Raw genomic sequence first — 23,670 nt, 5'->3', positions numbered from 1 at the left:
CTTGGGGTTCTTTAACGCCCCCATATAAATGCACCCGCCGCGGCCGGGATCGAACCAGCGCCTTTCGATCCGCCGAGCACCATAACCGCTGAGCCGCCGCGGTGGCCTTACTGAGTTTTGCGTCGCGCAATTCGATCTAATACTGAGTGCAACCGAACCAAAGGTGAGAGGTCACGCACGTAGTGAATTCTGAGCTTCATTTACATAAAACCACAATTTAATCCCAAAACACCATAAAACACAACATCTTGTTTCGGTAGCTAGGATATGGTCTTCTGCACCGCGCCTTCTTATGCCCGTGGGACCAAAGGCAACTTCTTTGTATATGTACACTTTATTTGATACATTGCCTTTCAATCCCGCCTTCCTCTCAACTACTCCTCTCCCCAATTTCGCTATATTTCTTTTTTCATGGCTTCGTTCACCGCATCTCGTCGCGCCCCTATATATAGCAAGCAGCGCCGCAGCGTCATTTAGCCGAACCTTCCTACTTGTTAGGTCCACTGTCGCTTTCACGACGATGCTGTCGCCACCTACTGGCTTCGTGTTCCCAACAACGTGCCCTGAGGCTACTACATACTGCGTTGGTGAATTCTGCTTTTTTACTGGTGCAGGGCAGCGGAGCCCTTGTTAGGCAGCTTGCTTGAGAGGGCGCTCATTTGCGAGCTGCCGCGCAACACGGAAAATGCGAAGCTACGTTTACATGTAAAGTGCAGCGCTTAAAACGAAACAAAACAAGAACCAAGTCTCTATGCGCGGGCGTAGCTGCTGGATGGAAGCAAGCTAGAAATATCAAAATGCGTAGGCGCCCTTAACGAGGCTGTGTTTAGAAAATAGAATTTTTTTTTGTATCCGACGTTCTTGCTGGGAAAATAGGCGGTAATGAGCCTGCTTTTTTCTTCACTACTCGACGTAATTTTTTTTTGTTTTACAATACAATACAATGCAGTTCTCTTTGCCGGCTGGGTAGCATTATGCCTAAACGAATGAAATTTCGAAGAATTAGCGCTTTCATCTTTCGGCCTCAATGTCTGTATTCAGTTTAGCTTCTTGGTCATTGAGGTAAAACTTTTTCATCCTAGAGGTCACGAACAACTGATTTTTAAATCAAGATAAAAGTTAAACATCGCGCCGCCAGCCAACTTGCACTTGATTTTGGTTGCTATATTACCGTAGCACTAAAACCCATTCATGAGATGCAGCTGTGAAAAATACGACGCTCAGCGCGTGACTTCCAAACGTGCATGAGCGAGCACGTAAAAATTTCAAACGCTTCCTTTTCAGTAGCTTCCTAACCCTACTCGCGTCCGCAGCGGCCGAACGGCCTGCTGTAATCAAAACGGACGTCATGGGTCCCACGCTCTCACCGGTCCAATGGAAGCAAAATATATGGGATTTTAAAAATTATTTGGATATACTTGGTACTCATAAAAATTCTCAGTGAAAGTTTGCTTGAACAGTTATGACACATTTACGGCAGAATGCTGGATTAGTTGGTGTTTAGATAGAGAGGACATAGTAGTAGCACTAAATAGCATGTACGAAGTAGAGAAGGCACCACAAACGCTAGTGTGTTTTAACACATGGTCAACAGTGTGTTCATGTTCGTATAAATCTGTGTGGCGAAGAAATCTGTCACCGCAGATATTATACATGAAGAACAGGAGGAGGAGACGGAGCTTTCCTTCGAACCTTCGAATCTTAAGCTTTTTAAGTCGCCTGATACAGAAAGCTGTAACTCCCAGAACGTCTAAACGTCATATGTGTACTGAGCTTGGAAGTCACTTCAACCGACAACCCACCATGCAAGTTATTCAGACGTCTCCACTGAAGATAAATAACGTGCTCCTGAGGGCAACTAAGCCGCATGCTGGGACCTTGCCAGCATGAGTTGTGTGAATAGAGAGAGCGACTATGATAAGTGGTAGGCCCTTTCTTTTTGTTCCCAAGGCTTTCGTGCTTCACGCACCTCTCGTAAATTATGACTCCCGCTTGTCGACACTTTTCAGCCAGCAAGGGGGAGGCTTCGCCGAGTTCGTCCTGGAGCGCCCGCTAGGTAGTGGCGCGTTCTAGAAGAAAGAAGTAACAAAAAGTATTTCAGAAAGAAAGAGAGAGAAAGAAGGAAGGAATCCACCAGCCTCACTCTTCTAATGCTTCTCCCGGCGTCGCGCTAGTAAATAACGTCCGCGTTGCTTAGACGCAGTGCTGGCGCAGCCGCTGAGTTTTGTGCTGAGAACGGCGTTGTTTCCAACAGACGGCTTTCGCGACCAACTAAATGGGTTTTGCAAGGCCTCATCTAACCAGAGCAGTCTGAAGCAAAAAATCTCCCGAAAGCGCTGAAAGAGTAAAACAGTAATGAACTGCGGTGGCGGTTTTCAGGCGTGAAGCTTTAGCCCAATGCGTTCTTTACGTCTTATGTGCTTTGAAAAACACCGTACACCTGTGCGAAGTACTATCGGGGACAAAAGTGGTATATTCTACGCGGCGGAAGCCAGAGCAACGAAAAACTGCGTCATTTCGGCGAGCTAAATCACGAAGCATTGAAACGAGCTAAGCGACATGCCTGCTGATAATAAAGGTCACGCATTGGCTGTCTCAAACCGAGATGCCGCCTGTAGATGGCGTTGCAACGCAGTTTTTTGTTGCTCCGGCTTCCATCGTGTGGAGTATACCACTTTTGTCCCCGATAGTGCATCTCTGCACACAGCGCTGTCTTCTGAAAGATCCAACGAAAACAAAAAAGAGCTGTCGCAAGACAAAGAACTTCGTTGAAAATTGTAGCAGATCGACATCTAGTCGATTGTTCGGTTGTCAAGAAACATGGAATCGCACATATCAGTTGTTTGCAAGCAAAAATGAGTGTGAGAACGTAACATTGACAGCGGAAGAAGTAAAGGAAGCCTTACTTGTCACCAACATGACTACAACGGCTGATTGCACGAAACTAAATGTAATCGCAATGTCGTCCAAAACCACTTACAGATTCAGCTACTTCTGGAACGTAGATATACAGGTGTCGGTGGGTGCGGATCAAGAAAACGATCATAGCAGAAGAAATGAGAGTAAACTGAATGCAATTTTTCTGCACTGGAATAGTCCTCATCACCACCATTACCAGTCTGACTACGCCTACTTCAGGGCAAATACCTCTGAGCTATTATATATATGTTTAAACGCTTATGCCAGACATTCACATATTCAGGCATGTCACACGCCTTCAGCGCCAGCGACACACCTGTAAGTATCGAAGCAACATCAGAGACCTGTGTCTCATGGAAACAAGGTCACACTACATTGAGAAAAGAGGGAAGCAAGAGGCGCGCGTGCCCCATTGACAAGCATTGTGCGTGCTCTGTGGAGATTACGGTTACCCAAAATGTACGAGAGCGCATTTATTCTCCATTAGGTGCGATTTCCCAGGGGTGCACGCTGCAACTGGTCCATTAGGTGCCCCGCGGTCACGGTGGAAAAGCAGATGGAATCAGGGCGATTGTTCCTGAGTGACGTCTCTGACGACGTGGGCGACGGTCGTTACCCAAAATAGCCTTGAACCTCACGCAACCCTTTCTCACGGCCCTTTCCTTGCTCACCTGTATATATTCGTCGTTTAGATTTTGGCATACTTTAAATTCAAATTCTTTATTTTTGCCTTGTAAAGATACAGACAGCGGAGGCGCAGAAAAAGCTGTGAGAGACAGCTTGACTAAGCCGCAGCCCCCTTTCGCTTGGCAGCAGCTTGACAGCAAGGCTTTTAATACAAAAGGCAGTTGCAAAGCGTGATAACAAGTATACAATAATGAGCAGGTACAAGAGAAAACGAAAGAACATTATACAATATTGACACAATATTCACATTGGGTAGACACAGGTAATGGCAGCAAAGGAAAAAAAAACACAAAACAAAAATCCTACATGCTAGCATACAAAGCACGCAAAGACCTGTTTGACGAACTGAAAAGGTCAAAATTATTATATATATTTGACAGCATTTAAACATTGAGCGCAAAAATTTCCAGTAACTGTCATTAGCGTGTTTATAGCTGTGCGAATCGACTAAACCAGAAACAGAAAGTCGAGGAATTGATGTGAAGCAATTCCTGCACAGGAAGGCGTCACACGCGGAAGGAGAGAACCAAACATTTCGCCGTCAGGTTTTCGGAGTGCTTTCATACATTATAAGCCTTCCTCGCCACCCACGAAACCCACTGCCCGGAACGAAGTGGTTTCCTCGACCTCATGGAATGGCTGGTGGTAAAACATTGCGTGTAGGCAGTGGGCTGCTACAGAGTGGACCTCACCGCTTCCGTCCCGGAGGTAAATAGCTGCAGAGCAACAGAAGCAAAAAAGCTACGAATGTCTGCCGATGCAACCCAGTCGCAGCACCGTACTTCTTCAGAAGGTATTTCAACCTTTTCTTTTGCGCTTCTCTGCACAGAAAGTACGTCATCCATCCCTTGCCTTTCTACACAGGCTATCAGAAAACAAATAACAAATACGAACACGCAAATTCCCCTTCATCATAAAGGTCGATACTCTGTATCGATTTTCAGCTAGAATTTTCAACTACGGTTGCAGCTGTCAGGAAGCGTGCTTGCGGGTCTCAGCCAGCTGGCTTTACTAGGGCCATTTTTCTTGCCGTAAGGTAATAGGCGTAATACCAGCGACAAAAAACTAAGTATTGGCTATTCAAAGACAGAGAAAGTAAACGAAATGTTGTGCAGTTACGTATGAAAAGAGGGAAAGTGAATAGTGTTGTATAGTTAGTTCTTGTTTCCTTTTCAATGTGAACACCGCCAGGGGGCTACAGTTGTGTGTATATATATATGTGTGTGCGTCACTGAATAAGCTGCGTTTCGTTCCATGTGTTTGCTGTCATGGCTCACGGTCTTCAAGGGCGGTTCACGCCTACACTACATTGGCGACGAGGATGAATGGAAGAGCGGGCGTAACAACCTTTTCGCTTTCAGTCATGCACTCTTCTGTCTGTTATAGCATGTTTGAAGTCGAACGACTGATCCACTAAGACAGACTCCCTACTTAACTCAACCGAAGCGTGGAAGGTTTTTGTTTGTTCTACCATGGAAGAGCGAATGGTATAAATTATGGTGTCGTTTAGAAAAGAGCGAGCGAGATTTGAAATCTGTATTTCCACCACACCTGATACACATGCCAAATATCAAGTTGATAGCAAATATTAACGACTGATTCAGAATACGTGAGGAAGAATCTGAGTCAGAGCAACAAGCAAAAAAAAAAGAGTGAGAAAAATACATGCAGAATTTGGGGCTATACTCCTACCCACTCCGACAAACGTTGCAATTTACGGGTCCTTATCTGTGGAATAGTCTTGAATATAACGTTCAAATTTCACCTACACTTCATGCCTTTCAGAAACAATTAAAACATTTTCTACTCAATTCAACCTAGTCTACATTCTTTAGTGCTGTGGTTTGTGTTTTTCTTTTCTAATTATAACATTTTTATTTGATATTGTCACTAGTATCCAGTGCCTACTGCTGTAACATGCTTATTGTCATATATGCGTTATTTGTTGTTGTCGTCTACGTCATATGTAATAGCTTATAGTGGTCGGGACCCTTAAACAAATTTTGTTGGGTCCCTGAAATTGTCTGTTTGTATTTCATGTTTTATGCTAAATAAATACTTGCTTTCTTAAACAAAAAAACAAATGTAACTCTCCTTATTATTGACTGACACTGATTTCTTCGATGGAGACCAAATAGCAAGCTATAATCGGTATATTTAGCCTTATTGATGATTTAAATGTTCCCAAACAGCGACAGTGTACGTCCGGCTTACGATGAACCAACCAATGCCCCGTTCAGAAACCTGCTACAAACATGCATCAGTTACTGTCCATAAATATCAAGCATTTCGGCTACTATTGAGCACTTTTGCGCCTGCAGTGCGAAAATATACAGAGCGTCCTGTGTAGTATAAGAAGTTCATCATATTGAGAGAATATGCTGAAGCTTCTTTAATCTATTTGTGGAGGTCTGTTTTTTTTTTTTCATTTGTGTACAACATATTAAAGTGGAGCGTAACAACCTTTTTCAGTTAATACCTTTCTGCTAATGTGTATGCGCACGCAAGCTTACTGTGCCCGCAAATCTAGGCAGGACAGGAAAACACGGCGCATTCAATCCATGCTCGGAGACAGGAAGCACAGGCGCTGCGAAGAATCTTCGCCAGGAACACTCAAGGTTTCTAATAGCTTGAAATCATCTTCACCCAAAACAAGAACATTTCTTCCACATGTAGCGGCACTTCACCCATAGCTTGAAGCTGTTGTGAAAGCAGACAATGGAAAGGGAGCCAAGCCCATACTTTTGAAGGGAAGCATAAGCGTGGCATTCATTCTTTTACTCGCTTATACCCTTCAGAGAATGACGCCACAGCGCCACAGCTAGTCCTCGGCAGCCAGTTACTGCTGCGTCTAAGTGATTTCGCTGACGGCTGCTGCATGGCGCTAGGAGCGTGAGCGCTTTGCAATTCCTCGTTCGGGGACCTAGTTGCCCATGAAATAAGCATGTGAAGTACAGTAAAAGTAAAATTTGCACCCACTTACTAAGCAAAACCGTAATAACCCGTGGGAGCGAGTGGAAATCGATCGAGCTAGACTCATCGATTGAAGCGAGCACGCATGGATGATTCTGATGTTTACACCCGCATTTCTTTTCACCTCGTCAGTCTATCCACTGGCATACGTGGCGATTGTTGTAGTTACGAGTGAGTCGGGGACCCCTTACTCAAAAGGCCGTCGCCAGCGCAATGGAAAAATCGTTCGAAACCTTTCTCTTCTCCAAGCCAGAGATATCAGTGTGTTTGTGAATTGAAGCCCGACTCCAACGCAGGCACAAGTGACGAAGTCTGGTTCGATAGCAGGAAACAATGTTTCACGCAAAAAGAATACAGAGTACAAAAATTGCGCCTAGGGAGCAATCAACGTCGTCGAAGACGAGGGTCCCGAGGCCTCGATGGGGAAGGGGGGGGGGGGGGGGGAATGTAGGATATGGCGTAAGGGCGGGCCCGAATGGTGAATTGCTTTCTGGCGCAAAACTACCGCTGCGAGAGAGCGGCGCACTGATGTTTGCGAACAGTCTGAAATATCGACGTCTCCTTTTGTTTCTGATACAAGGAGTGGCGCTTCTGCTCACGTCGGTGCTACTCGAGCCCTGGCTCACAAAGGATCGAAGTGAAAGTGTAGGGTATTTTTTCCTGACTCTCTTTCGATTTTTCTACAAAAGCTCAATGAACCATCCTCTCCCTCTCACCGCCATCTTTCGGACTTTTTCTTCTTGCGCTGTTGTTCTTGGTTTCACTGTTTTGCCTTTTCAAAATGCGATGAAAGAAAATTTTGCTCTGTATCGGGCACCAAGTAAGTGTACGAAGTCCATTTCTTATACTTATGACACCCAAGGTGACATGACTTGCTGTTCTGCGCAATATTCAAACATTGCTCACATCTCTCCAGTCTTTTTGGCGAATTGGACTGCGAAGCATGGTATACAAATAGAAAGGTGCCATTTGTTGCACTGCATTTGATTTCCTTATCAGTAACAATCGCCACTTCAAATTCACCTCATCGGCGTATTTTATTCACTGATCATTTTGAAGGCGTTTTACTCGCTGGTTGATGCAGAGGTAACAAATTACGCCCGTCCCATTCACACACGTGGTTAGTAACACAGCGCTAACTGCTCCCTGTGAAACGCACCACAGGCTCTCTATCCTCCCCATTCTTTGTCTTTGCTCTGTGTACCCGCATGAAAGGAGAGTACTTGGTTTAGCCCTAGAAGGAATTGGCCCTCCACATCTATATGGAGGCATCCGCGTCGCATGCGGGAAGTGCGGGGTTCGATCTTCAGTGCCGCCACGTACTTATCGGTGATGCAGTGGGTACAAGCTTTCCCCCGGCCTGGTGCTCGGTTTCTTTAGGGTGAAATGCTCGGAAAACGAATCCTTTACCCCACCTTGAGTAGACAAAAACCCTTGTGCTATGGCGCTTTTCGGCCTTAAATGCCCTTGCGGCATGAAAATTCACAATCATCGTAAACACCTATGTGAAGGGACTCTCTTAGGCTCTCGGAAAGAAAGTTTCAAAGCACAGCGAGTGGGGTGCTGCCAGTTTTGTGTCGGACTGCACTAGATCCCCGTCTCTGAAAAGCGAAAGTGTATTCCCCCTGCTGTTTGAGGCTGCGTGTGCTTTTACAGCTCCTGTGGACTGCATTTACTTATTGTGTGTGTGTGTGTGTGTGCTTGCGTGCTTGCCTGTTTGTGCGTGCGTGCGTGCGTGCGTGCGTTTGTGCGCACCGCACTGCATGCACATCTCTCCGAATTCTGCCATTATAGCGGCTCGCTGTCGTTCTCACCCTGCTTCTTTTACTCCGTTCGCGTAAGTGGCTTCTCAAGAACACCCTCCGTTGGTTGCACCTTCGGACACACACCGGTATAAATTGACCTCCCACTTACCAGCCTCTCCAATCTACCTTTACCCATACCGAGCGTTCAATAACCTCAGGTCCACGTAACAGCAGAGCGAAAAAGCGACGTCGCAAACAAATTCAGAGACACCATGGTGCGGCGATCAATGCACAAGCGAAAAGTACAGTCAATACTGGTAGCTCAGATTTGTCGCATCAGATCGTATGATCGCCTATGCAATCATTTCTCTTTTATTTTCTCTCTAGTCAGAAGTAGCTGCAACACACCAGGAGCGTGTTATCGCACCTGAAATCTCCGCCCTGCCTGAGATTAAAGATTTCTCTCTCCTAGACTGTTAATCATCTTCCTTCTCTTGTCATTTCTATTCGCTTGGGGGTAAAGAAAAGTGCAGCGCACATCATTTGACTCTCAGCCCCCCCCCCCCCCCCCCCCACACACACACAAGAAAGAAAAACGGCTTACTTTGCGCACGTGGAAAATGATATATTGAAAATGTTTTAAATTTCACAAATCATCGCTGTATCAACCTGCGCTCATTTTTATTTCGCAGCCTCAGCCAGAATCTCGTGACGCGCTGCCGAGAAAATGCTGTTACCTAATTGCACACTGGCATCATTGTTGAACAAGATATTTACAACTTTTCCTCGACCTGCACTTGTTCATTTCGTATACCTTTCTCGATTGCTTTTTCGAGAAAAAAACTTGAACAGAGCTTTGTTCCCCACTCCTTGCCTCTATATGGGCAGTTGTTTTTGTGCAGAATATGAAATAAACTAAGAGCCAACACAAAATTCTCATAGAAGGAAACCATGGAAGGCAATAACTACAAAAGCCCTGTTAAAGCAGCTTTGTTGAAGAGGGTATAATAGAAAGATAACATAACGCACAAATATTGCATGATATAAATGCAGTAATGTTTTTATAAACAGCCCACAGTTCTTGATAGCCATCGCTGGCAGTCACGCAGGTCAGGTTAGTCAGGTTGGCTGATGTGATCGATTGCGCTGCTATCCCTAGTTTGCCAATCCCGCGCTCCTTTTTCCAACGTATCACGCGAGCCTCACGTAAGCCGTGTTGCGGCCCCTTCTCCGTTTTTCTCGTTGCGAAATGACTTGCGTATAAAGCACTCGAAAGTTATCCGCAGGGAAACGGGACTGAGCTAGTCCAGAGCACTTCCTTCGAAATTTGTTTCTTCAACATTCACTTCCGTTTATTGTGAACTAATAAGCACGCATTTATTAGTGTTTGGTGTGAATATTACAGGCAGTTTTGAGTGTTGTTTTGCCGCATTACTTAGTTAATTTAGTCTAAGAGCGAGAAAGAAGAAACAGAAGGCAAAATACAAAAATTTTACTTCTGATAATTTCCACAGTTTTCACTTCAAAACATTCAGACCACGAAAGGGTAGCGCACTTAAACCTTAGAAACCAAGATCTTCTCCTTTCCAAAGAAGTGCGTGCCCTTCGAGTGCTACAATACTGCAGTAATTTTATGCTCGAAGTAACTAGTTCTTTAACAATGCTTTCATCATGCACGCAGTAAGCGAAACGCTCCAAGTACAAACGCAGTAAGCTTCAAAACGAAACGAAAATATAGGAACACAATACGTTCAGTGCACATTACTTAAAGCAATTTATTAGCTCAAGCACAATGTCTGTGACAACGAAGGACGGTAAATAATTGCAAGGTCATTGCGAAGGTACTTTTTCGCATTTTTCTCTGGAATTTTGGTTGGGAAAACATTTAATTAGAAGAGACAACTCCACGACAAGAGGGCTGCATGGAACCACGACGCGTTTTATTCAAAATGTGCGCACTGCAGAATGCTGAAAAAAAAGGTGACAAGTAACCATATTCAATACGTGCGCTGCTTAGATTGACAGAGTTAAATACAACACGTACGGTTAAGTGCAATCTACCAACTTATATTTTATTTGATTCCAGTGCAAAAAAGGAAACAAAAGTACGCGAGGTAATCTAGATAAAAGAATTAAATGGCAAAGAGAAGACTGAACGGAAGTGCACTGTGCAGATAGCAAAAATAATAGATGGAAATAAAAATTACAATAAATAAAAACCGAGAAAATAAAGAAATGCCAAAGAAACATTTGTGAACCTCGGCCGGGAATTTCGTGACGTAACCATACCTACCATACGTTACTGATACACACGAACGGCTGACGCTCATCTGAATTTACCTGTACGCATCATATTATTCTGCCTTCAGGTGAGGGCAACCGATGAGGAAGTCACGTCATCAATCTATGTCAATCTGAACAGCACAGGTCTTGCATGGGATGTTGTTTCAACTAGCACAGTTTCAAGCACTTTGTGACAAATAAATGCAACTAAACCGCTCACGCAAAATAGCAAAGCGCATCGCGCAGGTAGATGGCGCTAGATCATTTTCGCACTCAAAGTGGCCAACACTGCCTGCAGCTTATTGTCACAACACATCAAGAGAGCTAATATTTCAATGCCATCGAAAGTATTTTCAGCGTTTGTGTAAACTACAACACTTTTTTTTATAATTCACGACAATGAATGTGTATCCTAGCCAAAATCTATCGGAACAGGCCTTTTACAGGGCCGCTTTAGTCTTGCATCTAAACAGACAAAGACCAAAGTGATTTCTTGGCTAGTCAGCAAAGAGCAGAGCGGTGGCAGGACAAGTAGCAAAGCGCTGCGAAAGAAGACAAAAAGGAAACGAGAAATAAAAAGATAAGCGAAGGCCTGAAAAGAAAGGGAAATACCATTTCGTAAACCTGGTGACATTTATCTCATACCCGCTTGAGCCGCCGCGAAAGTAAGGGTGTAATGAAATCAGGCGCAGAGCCACCATTCCGCTCAAATCGTTTGTGCCAGGTTTTCAGTAGCCTGCCGCACATTGTTACAGCGGATGGTGGGGGAGAAATGACAGGATCGGGGACGCCGTTCGCAGCACTAGTCGTTAAGCCTAACGGCGGCCACCATTTGGGACTGATTAGGGCGCTCTCGTCCAGCGGCCATTTCGTTCGCGCCGGTCTGAGAGCGTTTTACGGTGCTTCACTGCAACGATGACGAGGGATGTCAGGCGTGGTTCAGACCTGAACAAGGGAAACTCCGTCCAATTTGTCCGCAAAACTGAAATGGCGTCACGTCTCGCTGTAGCAAACAATCAAAGTTGCGTCCACAAGTGATGCTTTCTCAGGGGCCGCAATTTCGCGAGCCTGAGCCACAAAAGCATAAACGCTGCAAATATCGATGCCTCATATCAATAAGCATTGCGATGCTTTAGATCTCAGAGGACTCAACTTATTCCTCTGTTTTTCTCGTCATGTTTTTCTGTTGCAAAGTTATTGATAAAAGAGTATATATTTTACCGCTTTAAATAAACTTTCTTGCCATTTTTTTTTTGAATTAAAGAAGTGCTATAGGAAGAACTTTTTCCTGAGTTTCTTTTGTTTTAGGAATCGAGTATACGATATGTTTTCAAATGTCCAGGCTATATTAGTTGATGTCGATGAACTTCAGCCATGCGATACATGCATCACCAGCAAATCGCTCAGGAACAATAAACATTAAGAATAAAATTAGCATTTAACTTCACTTCGCTGCTTGTGTTTCCAAAAACAGAAATAGTTTGTGTCCTAAGTCTAGCCAACAAGTTCTTCCTAGGCCCAAATCAGAGTTACTACGTACTGAAGTAAATAAGTGCAATCACTCTACATAACTTACCGTGGACGTTACCGGCCTAAGCGATGTCCCAGGACCGTAAACGCACCTTTTATTACGCACGGCTATACACAATACACTGGCACGTATATGCGCTCAGCTAACTTTTCCTCTGTTGTTGTATGAACGGTTGCCTTTTATAGTCGAGAAAAGGCCGGCCTAGTTATCTGTTTCATCTTTCCTCTTTCAATGTTTTGTACTGTTTGCAACATTATTCTGCAGGAAGCAGGACGAACGGGCAACTGCTCAGGAATAAGGTTTGAAAAGCAAAAAAAAGAAGGGGTGCTCAGGAGTCATCCTGCCCATCCCCCTTCCATGTTTTTCTGTGGGATGATTATCTTGTACTCTGCAACAGTAGCACTCGCTTCATGAAATACAGCACCACAATAAACTCACAAAAGCTGAAGTGGAACATTTATCGAGAAACAAGTGGTGCCTTTAATCAGGCGCGCTCCCCTTCTCTACTTCGTCCGCTGCATTGATCCGTACTTTTATGAATAACGCATGAGAGCCCACCGTCCCCCCTTGCCCCCTCCCGTACGACTTCACAAATCACCTCTGTTGCGACGACCGGTTCTATCATCCCAATCTTGACTCTCTTGATTAAACCCGTTCCGGGTTCATCAAACGCTTCTGTTTTCCCCTTCTTCTTGCCTTTGGAGCCTTAAAGTTTTGCCTCATCTGCACTCTTCTCGATACAGTGGTTCTTATCTCGCGCTGCCTTGGGTTCTCGATGAACGGCGCGTGTGTGTGGCACGATACATTGAGGCGCCACGCGCTGTCATTATGGTCGCCATTTGGGCCTGTGCTGTAGCAGGGTCTGGTCTTTTGTTCCGTGCGCTCTTTGAGCGCCTGGGCTGTCTTTATCCTCAATGAAGACCCTTATGATCAATACTGATAAACGCAAGGGATCGCTGAAGCTATCCTATTGTCCTACCTTGGGCATGTATATTTGTTTTGTTCTGTTTTTTGTCAGTTGTTCTTGTTATTTCACATATACTGTTTTTACGACGGATGAAATATTTGGGGGGCTCCTCTCACAGTCTGCTCATAACAATACCGTAGCAAGTGCCGTTTTTTTGTATTCCTGGGACTGTTATTTGCCTGAGTCTTTTGCGCAGAGCTGCGGACAACAAGTAAAAAGAGTGAATATGACCGACAGTTGATGCTTCACCCTTTTCTTATAGCCACGTGCTTTTACCTGTGCGCAACATCGTAGCACAGACGTTTTCTAGCATGTGACGCTTTCAGCGCATCTAAAAGCAAGCAGAGCCTTCTTTCTGGAACGATTACTAGTAAAGTATCAAGTGCGAGCTAAAGTCTTTCTCTCAATCAGCTTGATCGTTAAGGATATTTATATCAACAGTCTTCCGGTTGAATTGGCAATTCGATGAAGAAACATAGCGTCGACTGCGGTAGCAACCACGGGATGGCCGTGGTTAGTGAGCATTAGTTTTGAAAGAGAGAAATATAGCGTTAGTAGGCTTGAAAACTTTGATTGGTGCAACGAACCTCCTCTACAAATATCAGGAGAAATGAAGGGAGAGGAAATTAAAAAGAAGAGAGTGAAGATGATATGCGGCAATGACACAGCAAAGTGAGCTATGACGTGGCGTTAAAGGAGTATAGACCCCATGTGCCCGCAAATATCTCATGCACAGATGCAAGAAAAGTTCTCCGGGAACAGGGGATTCCCTAAGTTTAGCGCAGGAGCTACAGAACCTCAATACAGCTCGCTTGGAATGAACAACATTGTTTTTGTGTCCCAAAGAGGAAGTTTGAAAAAGGGTGAGGGTACCATGATAATTCAAATATCTTTCATAGAACCTTCGGCCTCTTCTCTTGAACAAAATACCAAATTTTTGTCCTACTACAGCTTGTAACGCATGTTAACTTTGTTTCATATGCTGGATGTTTCAGGAGTAAAGACGGCATTCTGACATACCGGGCTTCGTGACACGGCGCACAAGATCACCGTGCATTGATTTCCTCGGGACGCAGGTCATTTCGAAAGCACATTCCTGCGTTTGATTTCTTTCATTCCAAGTAAAAAACTGACTATAATCTCCGAAGACTTTCTGAGAATCTTTGTGCAGAATGCTTGGCTCTCAAATATGCATGGCGCCCATATCTTGGACGAATAAGTAGTTTGTCTTCTTTTTGCTATTTCTTTTCGTGTATGAACACAGCTTAATATTCGAACTGAATATAAAATTATTAAAGGGAAAGAATTCACCCTAGAATTGGTAGCCATTTGCATTTCCCTCTTCTGTCGGTCATGGAGACCCGCCGTCGTAGCTGAGTGGCTGTAGCGTTCGGTTTTTCATCCTAAATCCACGGTATCTAACTCGGCCGCGGCGGTATCGTTTTAATGGAGGCGAAGAACAAAAAATGGCTGAGGCTTAACTTGGTTAAGCCTGGAGAATGCGAAGCATCATCGTGTCGCGTAATTTGGAGGCGCACAACCACAGCGACGGCGCGAGGTGGGCCCCCGTTTCTCCACTGTCGTGACGTCATCGTGTCACGTGGTGTGACGTCATGTATCACGTGATTTGGAGGCGCACAACCACAGCGACGGCGCGAGGTGGGCCCCCGTTTCTCCACTGTCGTGACGTCATCGTATCACGTGGTGTGACGTCATGTATCACGTGATTTGGAGGCGCACAACCACAGCGACGGCACGAGGTGGGCCCCCGTTTCTCTATTGTCGTGACGTCATCGTGTCACGTGGTGTGACGTCATGTATCACGTGATTTGGAGGCGCATAACCACGGTGAAGGGCTGAAGTGGTAGCTAAAGTAGTATGCTTCGCATAAAACTTCCCCTTACAATGCGATGTCTACACACGTTAAATAACCCCAGGTGGTCTCAATTCCAGAGCCCTGAACTCTGTGTCCCTCATGGCCTGTGCATAGTTCTGGGAAGGTAAACCCCACGTACTACCACCAGATCTATAGCTGGCACTTAGAAACACATAATATTTAAGCCTGCCAGAAAAGACAAACGCTTCAGGAGCAATTACGCCACCTGTTCAGTATTCAGAACTGTTAGGACTTCCTTTTAGAGAACCTTATATACCAGGTGTCCCAGCTAAATCTAACCAAGCTTTTAAAAAACGCGGGGTGTCCTAGCCGTCTGAAACCAAATGAGGGTTGTTTAGAGTGGCGTCACCTAGTCTGCAGTATTTTTTTCGGTCTTCAAGGTTGACTAATTAGTCAAGCTTAATTAACTAACTTAGTTAGTGACTTGAGGAACAAAGTGTCAATGAAAAAATTGTAGATGGCTTTAAAAAAATAGCTTACTGAGACATTTGCAGCAAAGTAATGTTTACGTAAAGTAGTTTTTTTTTTACCGGCCTTTAACCATGACTCGCAAAATAAGAAAAAGCTTCCACATGACAACTGTGCCACCTCAGCGTCCCAAGACGCGCCTAAAGAATAAAATCTATTTTTTCTAAAGTCCTCTCCTAGATGAGACTTTGGATGCACATTGGGACAGAGAAGTGAGAGAGCAGCTGGTCACATAACAACTGTCTTTTAAGGCCAATAAATGAAGCTACGTAAATCGTAACCTGACGGAAACAGCACTACTAGCGGTTTTTCGAGGTGATCTAAAACTTTTGCATTGACTTTCTTCCTGAAGTCAATAATTAAAAGTTAGCTGATTAAACTTAACTAATTAATTAACTTTGAAGAGCGAAAAAATACTTAAGACTAAGCAACGCGACTATGAACAGCCCTGAGTTGGTTTAACTGGACTAGGACACTTCGCCTTTTTTAAAAGTTTGGTTACGTTTAGCTGGGACACCCGGTATGTTCTGCATAGCTCGCGGACGAAGGCACCTTTTCTTCAGTTTTCTCACTACGTTAAAAAAGCAGCTTTAAAAAGGAAGATCAGTGGCAGGCTAAAGATGTTATATTTTTCGGGAATGTCAGTTCATCATTCCTATAAGAAATTGATACAGTAATGTGTCAGATTTCAGAGTTATACAGACAGTGAGCAAAGTGATGCACAGTTATGCAGCCCTGGTTCACCGAAAGCACTAAAGCATGCAGAAAGAAAAGCTTGAGGGACAAGGATAAAGATGGGGATAGTGAGAGTAACAGACATCGCACCCCCCTATTGTCTACTTGCCGATATACACCACCCAAACTTCTGAGTGAAAAATCCTTACTGTGCACAATCCTTCCAAAGCTTTTTGGTCCCTCATTTTTAAAGCCTTAAAATAAATAACGACCACGTAGATGTTTTGGTATAGCGTGGTATGGTATAATATGGTATGGTGCGGTTTGGTATGGTGCGGTTTGGTATGGTATGGTATGGTATGGTATGGTATGGTATGGTATGGTATGGTATGGTATGGTATGGTATGGTGTGTCACGTGATCTCATAATGTGGTACGGTATGGTATCGCACATTATAGTTTTACGAAGAACAAAAAGTACGCAGAAGCAGGGACAAGAGTGTAGACGGGACAGGCGCTGACTAACAATTGAAGGTTTATTAAAAAGGGACATATAAAACATACTCTGTTTACAACCAAGAGCGCGCATGAGCTGCACCAACAACACTGATAAGCTGTCAACTTCAGTCATAATGTTTAAGATACAATAGTTCATAGTCATAAACACGGACAGACGGGGTGCTTAAACACGTGTCGTAGTTTTGTGAAAATGAAATGCTTCGCTTACTACTCTAGTTAGTTTATCTGTGTGACTGTACAGGATCTAAATATCATTCAAAAGTGGAGTACACGGTTCTGCAGTAGTTCTTGAGGTGTTACGATGGGGTTCTTTAATATGCATTAGAATCGGACCGAACAAGGGTACTTTTTCACTTCGACCCCGTCATTGTGCAACCGCCGCGGATGGTGTTAGGTTCTATGGTCTTATACTCCGCAGTACATTTCGTGACGATGCATCTCCAGCGGGTACTTTTCTGCTGCGCGCTGAATGTAAGTGAGTAGCATGCAGTCGCTCAGAGCGGCAGGTGGTAGGTAGGTTAAATGTCAAGTAATCTTACAAGTCCTACTGACTTGCTCAAGTGAAAGAATTCTCAAATGCAACGGAAAAACCTTTCCGCGTGAAAAAGTATCTGTGTGAATTATTTATAAACTGTTACAGTGTGCAGGGAGTTTTATATATTTTTTATGGCGTATGAATCACGAAGCACGTCAGCTGCCTGACCAAAGTGTTTTGTTGCTGGTCACGTAACCACGTGTTTTAATTTCGAACTACTGGATTACATGATTAATAATGATGGATGGGACAAAACAGTTCTGTTGACGTCTTTAATCTTGCGGTTGCACGGGTACTTAAAAAAAAGAAAAAGTTGTTAGAGGTTAGGACGTATTTTTTCTTACTGTGGCTGCAACCTTCCGCTGCAAGCCTCAAATCTACTGCTTCTAACTCTGACACAAAATATTCTAATAATGCATTAACACCGGTCGGCAGAGTAGGCTACTCGCGAGAATGAGTGAAAAATTGGACCTGTGGCATCAGTGGGTAATTCTTACATTTCAGTCATTAAAATTGAACTTTTTAAACACAATGAATCAAGAACGATATAATTTAGGCAGCAACCGTATTGCATTCCTTACTGCTCGAAGTCATTATTGGGCATAAATACTTTCCCAGTTGTATCGAACAGATAACCAGTCTTTTTTTATTTTGGAGCAAGGGGCCCCACCTTTGTTTAATAGTTGTAAGTACAGAGTGGAAAGGATCATTCTAATTCACATAAATTTCATCTGATGACGTAAACCACATCTCATGACCCCTTGCGAGCTACACCTTACAGGCATCTACATTATCTTCTATGAAGAGGACAGAGTTTTTTTAAGGAATGAAAATAAACTGATCACACTTACCTAACACTGCTGTGATGAAGGGCCGGAGTTTAAACATCTCTCGCCGGATGAGTGGCAGTCGGTGCAACGAAAACGTCCGGTAGCACTGAGTTCTTCCTCCTCGCCTGCAACCACGTGTCTCCGGTACTCCCATCAGCAGCACCCACAGTGATGCAAGGATTCCACGGGGCGGTGCCACCTCACCGGCGCTGCATCGTGTTATACACAGCAATTAAAACAAGCCGACAAACAAGCTGACGTAAGGACAGGGTCCTTTACATTACAGAGCAAGGTGGACACTATTCAAGGTGATTCTATATCTTTAAGTTTGTTAACACTGGAGCCTTTTCATGTGAGCAAAATTGCATTTACTGTTTGCTAAAAATATCAGCTCGTCCGATTTTTATTGTATGTAGTCCGTGGTGAACCCCTCGCGTAAACGTTTCTGCCTACGTAGAGATATCATTGAAAACAGGGAATGATTATCTTTAAACATTACACATTATACATTTCGTAAGCGCCGAATACGAAGCAGGTCTAGTAAGCTGCAATCGAACTTCAATTAGGTTTTCCTCGCAACTATAATGTTTGCAGTACCTCCCAATGATATCTGTCTAAGAAATAAAAAGGGACTAAAAAATCGGCCTATTTAAAGAAAGCAAGCGAAATGATTCAATGAATGGTCACTATGGAAACCTCTATATCGAAAGTGCAAAAGTGAATACAAATCTCTCGCAGCGAATGGCGTTTTTTGAGATATTCCCAGTGACCCTCGCTTAAAGGGGCGCTTATCTTCCGCATGCAAGTGCACTTGTTCGATCCGTGGAGCAAACAAGCGGAAGAGAGTCGTTTCACGACCGTTCAATGAAAGGCCTCTTTGTGGTCTATTTTTCAAGGCAAGCAAACAAGCGAGGAAAGCCGGGAATTTATACACCGCGCAGCACTGGGACGACCGCTGCTACATCGTAGAAGAAAAGCGAATCACAAATACTAGCTGGGGACATCCATCGATAAGGTGCGAGTGCCTGGCTTCCACTGAAAGCTTTTCCCATTTCGATTCTCTAACCGGTTGCCTGCATCAGTCTCGGGGGCATCAGCGTCGATTTGATGCACCATTCTTTTTTTCCTATCCTCGTGATGTTCTTCGGGCATCTTTATGTATATACATAAACATAGGTGCAGTAGAACCTCGTTTCCGGTTGAGAGACAGCACAATAGGCAAGTTTCTGGTATTGTAATGTTTTGAAAGAGTTTGCGAGAAAAACGGACTAAATGAAAAAAAAAAGTAAGAGTAATACGCAGCTACGGCACACACATTAAAGCAGGCAGCAAGGAATCAATATAGGGAGCGCGACAATAAAAAAAAAAGGGGGAAGGTACCAAAATACTGTTGTCAGAAGGAAAATCTAACATTAAATGAATAAAGAAGCGGTTTGTATTGTGAGCATTCTTCATCACTTTGTTTTACATGCGCACTCGTTTTGTAGTATAAACGAACAAGAGAGCAGGCTACTTTCGAATCCGGAATGAGTCATTAAAAAGTGGGTACGAATAGCAAGATTTAAGTGAGAACTGTACAACTTTGTGACATTGCGTTTGGGTGACTTAGAATTGAACGCGTGGGATAAATAGCTGTAAATGCCAAGGAAACTTTTCCAGATTAAGAATCTTTCACTTACGCCTTATTAACTTTAAAATAGCTTAAGGAATCAAAGTGTGAAAAGCTCTTGTTTCACCTTGAGCTTAGTGAAAAAGGCAGAAAGGTTACTAATTGTTCGTACGATACTGAAAGTTGAAGCGAAGGCGAAAACTACAGATATCATTCCTCAAGCTAAACACCAAGCCAAGAGCTTCTAAATTATGAATATGTAAAACGCCAATTCATCTTATTCTTTATTATGCGACTGATGTTTCGGACCCGTAAAAAAAAATCGCACTAAAAATGACTAGAGCCATCTGAAACCGAGCATGTGATTTACGACTTTATGTCTGTTCTAAACTACCTTTCTTTGTCCTAACGCCGCTCTCTTCAAGTCGTAGCGCTAAATCATTAAACGTTCTGAATTGTATTGCAACATTTTCTATTGGACTCCGAAATAGGATGTTTTTTTTTTTACCCTCATGGCTTTCGCACTACAGAGGTGGGCGAGCAAATGAAGCTAACAGTCAACACAAGCAGTACTCAAGTTGAAGTAGAAGCGGGATAGAAAGAAATATTTTAGTCATTTTGAAAAATAACCACCAAATATTATGACCTGAATTAACACATTACTACCCACCTAGCGGCATGTTCATGTTCAGTTTCACCTTTCTCTCACCCATTCAAGATGGAACGCAGCACTTAGCGTCATTCTTTCTTTTCGATCCCGTAGCTTCGTATCCGCAATCGAAAAAATGTAATGATGTATCTTCTATATGGTCAATTATAGAGGTCTTCTACGAACGTTTCTCTATAATAGTGTATACGTGTGAGCTAGGTACGCCCGTACAGCTGTACTTTTTTTCTTTGTAGCATCATGCATGTTCTTGTCTGGCACCGCTGTAGTGCGCCTAGCGCCTCATCATGTGCAAATAAGTAACCAAAAAGGAGTAAATAACCAACCGAAATTCTCGTCTTGACTTTCTTTCACATGCCGCACAACCAGCGCAGATTGTAGTGATTCGTAAGGAAAACAGCGTTCAGCAAGGATTCATCTTTAACAGTTGCATTACTCTGCGCTTTAGCCGCGTAGTAGAGCGTTCACCACCCGCATGCTTTGGACACCCGACAAATCGCCCGAGAGCGTGAGAGAGCTACAAGAAAGAAATGACCCCAAGCGAGTCAAGCCCGATTGCCTGAACGAATCCAATCAGCCGGCGGAAAAGAAAACGCCGACCGCAACCGGAGCCGCTTCTCCCGTTCTCACCCTATCAGTCCGACAAGCTCGCCTAAATCGCCAAGCAGCTTTCGACCGCTAAAGATAGATGCCACCCAATTTCCCGAGAGAGCAAGAAACAACGGGAGATCGACGGCGGCAACATTAACTCCGCCGGTGGTTACCAGGAATTCCTTGACTGCTGAGGCAGAATTTGTTCTTATCGGGCAGATTGATTGAGAGTATCGCTTGGCTCCCAATATAGACCCACTAATTAGGCTCCTGCCCGCATTGCTTTCTAATTGAAAATTCTTGTTGATTTCCTTACTTCCAGCTATCACAGCATCACTTTGCAGCGTAAAGAGGACTAGACGCCGCAATAAGTGAACGAAAATAAATCCAGCGAAGCGGCGACTGAAGGGTAGCGCTTTTGTAACTTCTGGTGGGACGGGTTCAGAATGAGAGCTTGGTCTAATCAGTTAATAACTCCTGACTTCCTTGGTTGCGTTTCGACAGCGCTCAGCGAGTGCCTAGAGACGGGGGACGTCGCAAGTGACCTGATTTATTTTCTCAGGCAATTACGACGCTCATACGAGTTAACATGCGCCCTTCCCCCATGCTTTCCTCTTTATTTTCGCCTTCCTTGCAAATAACTCCTCTTGCCGAGATGCCCTTTTCATTCATTCAAAAGGCGTTTACATTAAAATTTGCTATAGAGTTTTTTTTTTTTAGAGTGCACCACTTAGTTTGGGTTTCTGCCAGCAACTTCGACGACAAAAGTACGAACAAACTATGAAAAGTTACTGAAGCTGTAACGCTCTTCTCAACGTTACCAAATGCCCAGCTTAACTTGTAAAACAAGGTTACCTAGACTAAAAATTGAAATTTTAGAAAGCCATTCGTTGAAGGACTTAAAGACAGTGCTCGCATATTTTGGTAGGACCACAAAAGGCGAGCGAGCCTGCGTTCCATACGAAGAAAAAAAAACGCGGTTTTAAGCTTTTCATGTCGAAACTATAAATGAATTGAAACTAACATTTTTCATCTACATCAAGCTAGCTAATGTACCTACATTCAAAACACACTATCAAAAATTTGTTAGCCTACTTAAGTTTTGAGAAATCGGTATGTCGCAAGTTAGCAACAATCAGCAATTCAATAGCTTCCTCTCTTCCGTGCGAAAGTTGTGAGAAAATGAGAGTGACTGAACAGCGACTGCAAGTCGCACATTCGCGCCTCTTTTTTCTTCACACAGCTTGCTCACAGCAGTGCTAAACTTATTGCTCGAAAAGAGCCCGGAACTGACAACATGTAAACGTCAAACTTTGCATGCCAGCTCTATGTGATGAGTACACTGCGTGCAAATGCTATGCCCTAAATTCGCTCCATAGGGCTCCAAAGGGCGAAGGAAATGGAATTTTGCAAAAGATTTAGGTTACTCCTTCCTACGAGAAAACCAAAGCCAAGGTATAAGGTTGACAACGTGGTAGCAGTACACCCAGCGATCTACAGTATTTTCTATAGAAAACGAAAATAATCATAGTTTGGCTGCGAGGAGTTTATTTAAAGATATATTTTTCACTGGAGGAAAAAGAAAGACTTAAAGAGACTGAAAAGTTAACACAATTCGATTTTCTAACTCATGTAAGAAAGGAAAACGCATCGCGGGGTCAACCGGAGCACACTCTAAATGTTTATTTTATTTTTATGAACAAATTACTGACCCGCTATGCCAACAGCAAGTTCCTCTCATGGTTTCGAAACGCAGTCACCTTAAAACCACCCGTGAGAAGTGTGGTAAACCGACGTACATTATTAAATGAACATCTTACCTGCTCATAGCCTACCTTCCGAAGAACGCCGCATCCGGATAAGCATCGCAGGCACGGCGTAATCGTTTCATTTCGGTGTGCAAAAAGTTGCTGTCTACGAACTTTGGCTCGATAAAGATGCCCCCAAAATCTCGTTAACACTCAATAGACACGCACTGAAGAACACAGAATGTCAGCGAAAAAATGTTTGGGTTTGGATCTTCCAGGGCACGAACCAAGAGCGACCGACCGAGGTGAAGCTGTTCCTAAATCTCCATGATCTTTTTAGCCACATTGGCCCATAATATGAATCGTACACTGGAGGAGCAGAAAAAGTGTTTAGCTCACAGCGCCTCCAAGTCACACAGTTCGTGAGCAAACATCACCTTGTACTCAGTGTCTCCGGCTGAGCTGCTGACGTCAACAGCGCACGTGGTCACAGATGAGTGTGTCTGAAAACAGGCACAAATACACACATTTCCCATGGAACTGCGTGAGTATCTCCGGATAGGATTGTGTCAGTTACACGTACAGCAGCCGAACTGCCCACCAGTCACAACGCACTCGAAAGCACCGATGACCCATTTCTCATTCTGTTCAATCATTCCGCGGTCGAAGACGAGCACCAAGTAGTGGTTCCGCACCACGTACACTCCGCGCGCCGACTGAGACGCAGGCGCGAGCTGGCTTTGATGCCGTCCACCGGCAGCGCTAGGGAAAGCACTCCCGGAGAACGTCGAGAGCGAAACCGCCGCCAGGGGAAGAAGGGGCACTGGCAGACGGTGTCGCTTCCCAGCTCCCCTCCCTCCCTCTTCCAGCCTCGAGCGCGAAGGCCGATGGAGGCGAAGTAGGTGTGTTTCCAGGCGGCTCTTTCTTTCGTGTGCGCAGTTTTCGTTACCTGTACTTTATATGTGTGCTCAGCCACCTTTCAGGCTTTATTCTCTCATGTCAACAAGGGCCGCAATTGTGGACATAT

At 44.1% G+C, this 23,670-nt stretch overlaps 1 protein-coding gene across 1 annotated transcript in view; it reads right to left on the bottom strand.

Annotated features, from left to right (window-relative positions):
• The window catches only part of LOC149371675 (cell adhesion molecule Dscam1-like), a 94,944-nt gene extending 71,637 nt beyond the window's left edge, over window positions 1-23,307 (bottom strand). The window contains exons 1-2 of the mRNA XM_089585223.1: window positions 22,716-23,307; window positions 18,050-18,237 (exon numbers count right to left, since the gene is read on the bottom strand). Of these exons, the coding sequence (XP_089441349.1) occupies window positions 18,050-18,237; window positions 22,716-22,723 (196 nt within the window). The 5' untranslated portion in view covers window positions 22,724-23,307. The remainder of the gene's footprint in view (window positions 1-18,049; window positions 18,238-22,715) is intronic.
• Between the last annotated feature and the right edge of the window lie 363 nt (window positions 23,308-23,670).

Source organism: Amblyomma mixtum, chromosome 1, assembly GCF_055824585.1.
Source record: "Amblyomma mixtum isolate Tamu chromosome 1, ASM5582458v1, whole genome shotgun sequence".
NCBI lineage: Eukaryota > Metazoa > Arthropoda > Arachnida > Ixodida > Ixodidae > Amblyomma > Amblyomma mixtum.
The sequence above is the reverse complement of the archived record's forward strand: the minus strand, read 5'-3'. Positions and strand labels throughout refer to the sequence as shown.